Here is a 4665-nt window from a genome sequence, read left to right as displayed (position 1 = left end):
AGACTGGTTTACCGTCGCCTCGGGATTGATCGGGGAGCCGGTGGCCGACCCGACAACCCTACTCGCCTGATACACAGACTGTTCCAAGGCACCACTTTCCGCAGCGCAGATCCAAGCCCTCACCGAGTTGGCATCGAGCGCCTGCGATAACAAGAGGTGGGCGATAGAGAAAACTGCCTGATTGGTTCGTTCCTGTGTTGCATTATATCATGTCGATCTAGTTCTATGGATTATTGCAATTTCTTAATATGGAATGTTAGGGGCCTCAATTCGCCAGCGAGAAGGATCATTGTTCGGTTGCTCATTAGGATGCATGCTATCAGTATGGTGTGTCTGCAAGAGACGAAATTATCCAATGTTGATTCTGTTATGCTGTCTGAAATTTGTGGTGGCAATTTCTCTAAATTTGCCTTCTCTCCATCTGAAGGTGCTAGTGGAGGGTTGTTGATCGATTGGTCTGATAATATTGTTGTCTCCTCAGTGCAGTGCTCTAGATGTTTCATATCCCTAAGGTGCTACAACAAGATCACTAGTGAGTCTTGGAAAATGGTGAACGCCTATGGCCCTCAATCCCCTGTTGAAAAGATTTCTTTCCTGAACGACTTGCAATCGCTATGCTTGAACTCTCCTGATCCCTTGATTTTAGTGGTTGACTTCAACCTGATTGTTGCAGCATCAGACAAGAGTAATGTAAAGACAAATAGAGGACTGATTAATGCTTTCAAAAATTTTATGAACACCCTTGAGCTCAAAGATATGTACTTGCATGGTAGAAGGTATACTGGAGTAATGAACAGCTGCACACTATTCTTGTCAGACTTGACAGGGTTTTGTATAATCAACCTTGGAATGAGTTGTTTCCCAATGCTTTGCTACAAGGCCTATCCACCGCGGACTCTGATCATTGTCCATTATTACTGTCCAGCAATGCTTTGTTCAGGCCACACCGAAGATTCAAATTTGAAAATGTTTGGGTTCAGCTAGAAGGTTTTGATACAGTTGTCAGCTCTTCTTGGGATAAGGCTGCCAAGTCTAATGACCCCTTTATCAATCTCCATACTAAGTTGACTTTCACTGCCAAGAAGCTTAAATCTTGGGCTTATCTTTGCTCTCTGATATTCAGCTAAAGACAAGGGTCGTTCATGTGCTTATCTTGCAGTTGGACATTGCTAGGGACAGCATGATGCTTTCTCCCGAAGAGCACACATTTAGAGGCAAGCTAAAAATGATGAGCTCAGGTTTTGTGGCATTGGAGATATGTATGTGGCGCCAACGCTCCAAATTCTTGACGCTCAAGGAGGGGGACCGTAACTCTAGATTTTTTTCATCTAAAGGCCACGACTAAAAGGCGAAAAAACTTCATATCATCCATCCTTATGGATGACACTAAATACTCTGACCAGCAGAACAAGGAACAACATATTTGGCAACAATTCAATAAGCTGCTTGGCACCTATCAACCCAGAGATATCTCCTTGAATTTAGATGCTCTCAAACTACATGTCTATGATCTTTCTCCCCTTGAGCTTGCTTTTTCAGAAGAGGAAATCAAAAAGGCCATTTTTGATTTGCACCCCGAGAAGGCTCCCAGCCAAGATGGATACACTGGTTTGTTCTTTCGGAAGTGTTGGGACATTGTTAAGAACGATCTGATGGCTGCTCTCAAGCACTTTCAAGGGTTGAATTCCCAGAATTTATTCTTGCTCAGTAGTGCAGTGATTGCTCTGCTGCCCAAACATCAAGGTGCTGCTAGACCTCAGGACTTTAGACCCATTAGCCTTATTCACTTTTTTGCTAAATTGATCGCCAAAATTCTTGCTACAAGACTACAACCTTGGATGAACAAATTGACTTCCCTGTGTCAAAATGCCTTTATTAAAGGAGGAAGCATACATGATAACTTTGTATATGTCCAGGCAATGGCAAAGACTTTGAGGCGGAAGAAAATACCCTCGGTTATGCTCAAGTTGGATATATCCAAGGCCTTTGATTCTGTCTCCTGGGAGTTTCTGCTAAAGCTTTTGCAAGTTCTGGGCTTTGGGCCAAAATGGAGAGGATGGATCTCATCCCTATTTTACTCTGCCTCAACCAGAATTCTTGTCAACTCCAATACCACCCAGCAAATTCTCCATCAAAAAGGCCTATGGCAAGGAGATCCTCTCTCCCCTTTACTCTTTGTGCTTGTGGTCGACTGCTTAGGGAGACTTATGGACAAAGCTTAGAGAAGTAATATTCTTTCTCCCCTTGGTAATCAAATGATCAAGCACCATGCCTCCCATATATGTCGATGATGTAATCATCTTCTTAAAACCAGAGTTACATGATTTTGATGTGGTTACAAAGGTGTTGAGGCTATTTTGTAATGCTACCGGGCTCATAACTAACTTGTACAAGAGCAAGATCCTTCCTATTCGGTGTGAAGGGCTAGACCTTTCTCCTTTACAATTGGCCCTCGGCTGCCAATTATCTAGCTTCCCATTCACATATCTTGGGATGCCTCTGTTAGATAGAAGGCTGAGACTTGCTGATTTCCAAGAGCTGCTTAACAAGTTGATTGAGAAGATCACTGCCTGGAAGGCGAGGTGGATTTCTTCCACGGGTAGAATGGTGCTTGTAAGGTTCATTCTCTCGGCCATGCCCTTCTTCCTCCTACTGGCAGTGCACCAACCGATGTGGGTGATTAAGCAAATTTGAAAACTCCGTCGGGCATTCTTATGGGCGGGTTCCGACACCGTATGTGGAGGCAAGTGTCTTGTCCGTTGGTCCCAGGGGTGCTCCCCAATTAACTTTGGAGGGCCTGGCGTTCCTGACCTATATGCTTAGGGAAGAGCCCTCAAAGTCCGCTGGCTATGGGAGAGTGCCACTGAACCGAATAAACCATGGCATGGACTGCAACTACCGATTGACAAACCTGTTAAGGCACTCTTTATTTCTAGTACCACCATCAAGATTGGTAGCGGGACCGAGGTGTCATTTTGGCATGATCACTGGTTAAGCGACGAGATCCCCTCTGTTTCTTTCCCCAACTTATACAAGCAAGCAAGAGCAAAAAAATTTCCTTGGCTAAAGGTCTCACAAATAGGAGATGGGTTACCTTGCTGAAGAGAAATCCTGGAATTGAGGTGATGCGTGAGTACATCGACTTCTGGCATCGATCCATGGTAGTTACACTCACAAATGGTGGTGATGAATTCATTTGGAAGTGGTCAGCCAATGGAAGATACACTGCAAAATCAGCCTATCAATACCAATTCATGGGAAGAATTGACTCCCCCCTTTCGAGTATCATCTGGCAGGTTAAGATTCCTCCTAAGGTTCAGTTCTTTAGCTGGCTGTTTGTACAAGATAAGTGTTTAACTGCAAATAATCTTGCTAAGCGTGGTTGGCCACATGATCCAACCTCCCAGTTATGTCATCTTGGGATGGAAAATGGCATGCACCTTCTCTGTGATTGCCCATTCACTGCTGGAATTTGGGGATAATGTCTAACCTTGTATAGATTCCACTATAATTTTCTGCCTTGCGTTGATGGAGATCACATCTTGGGCTGGTGGTTAAAAGCACTGGCAGCTACAGCAGCAAACAGAAGAAATGATCTCGCCTCTCTGCTTATGGTGACTGCTTGGCATGTTTGGAAGGAGAGGAACAACCACATCTTCAATGATAAGGCAACCACTTTTCTGGAGGTGGCTGAAGGCATCGTCAACGAGCTCAATTCATGGAGGATGGCAGGTTTTAGAGGAGCGCAGTGGACGGACATAGGATAGTTCTAAGATTCTATTCTCCTGTGCATGTGTATAGCTCTTCCTCTTTATAATTTTTTCCCTACGACTTTTTTTGCTGGACATCAGTATTTGTATCTCCAGGAGGAGTAATGCTACACGTACAAACGAGTTACAAGGTTTTACAAAGAAAGTTGATTGGTCGATAGATGGGGAGGCGGCCCACCCCCTGAAAATCAGGGGGGGGCAAGTTTGTGATTGGTTAGTAGATGAAAAAAATTCTAGTCAGCGCGTAATTGCGTGTAACTTTTTGTATGTTTAGCATTATTGTCTCCAGGAGTGTTTCCTCCTATCTTAATGAATGAAATCAGCAACTTTGCTGTTTTCCATCCAAAGAAAAAAAAGGAAAAGTCGTGGCGAAGTACAGCTGGAAAACCTAGCCAAACAGAGCCTTGTCACGCGCCGCGCCCGTGACCTACATTGCGCCTCCTCTTCTCTCGTCCCCCTCCTCGCCCTTCACAAAAGCACCGCTTCCCCAGGTTCTTCCCCCTCTCCTCATACCCAAACACCTCAACCCCTCTTCTCTCTCCTCCCTTAGCCATCTCTCCGAATCCCGCCTAGCCGCCTCCCTTCCCAACCCCCGCGGCCTCCGCCTCTGCGGCCGATGTGCTCTCCTCGTCGGTCGAAAACCCTGAAGGTACCCGCCCCCGCCCCCTGCTACCGCGATCGGGCCTAGGGTTTTCGAGAAATACTTAGGGTATTTTTCTTCGTTGCGCTGATTGTTTTGGCGTTGTGTTTGTTGTGAAGGTGAGGCACAAGTGATAAATCCCGATCGGAGATGGCAGCGGCGGCGATGGCAGCGCACAGGGCCAGCTTCCCGCTGCGGCTGCAGCAGATCCTGTCTGGCAGCCGCGCCGTGTCGCCGGCGATCAAAGTCGAGTCC

The 4665-nt window shown here is 45.9% G+C and overlaps 1 protein-coding gene across 1 annotated transcript in view; it reads left to right on the top strand.

Annotated features, from left to right (window-relative positions):
- The first annotated feature begins 4233 nt into the window (after nucleotides 1–4233).
- LOC119308009 (E3 ubiquitin-protein ligase UPL2-like) overlaps nucleotides 4234–4665 on the top strand; it is a 15779-nt gene continuing 15347 nt past the window's right edge. The window contains exons 1-2 of the mRNA XM_037584124.1: nucleotides 4234–4419; nucleotides 4530–4665. The exon at nucleotides 4530–4665 is cut by the window's right edge and continues 2 nt beyond it. Coding sequence (XP_037440021.1) covers nucleotides 4561–4665 — 105 coding nt within the window. The 5' untranslated portion in view covers nucleotides 4234–4419; nucleotides 4530–4560. The remainder of the gene's footprint in view (nucleotides 4420–4529) is intronic.

Source organism: Triticum dicoccoides, chromosome 5B (assembly GCF_002162155.2).
Source record: "Triticum dicoccoides isolate Atlit2015 ecotype Zavitan chromosome 5B, WEW_v2.0, whole genome shotgun sequence".
Classification (NCBI taxonomy): domain Eukaryota; kingdom Viridiplantae; phylum Streptophyta; class Magnoliopsida; order Poales; family Poaceae; genus Triticum; species Triticum dicoccoides.
Note: the sequence above shows the minus strand (reverse complement) of the source record. Positions and strands in the feature narration are given on the sequence as shown.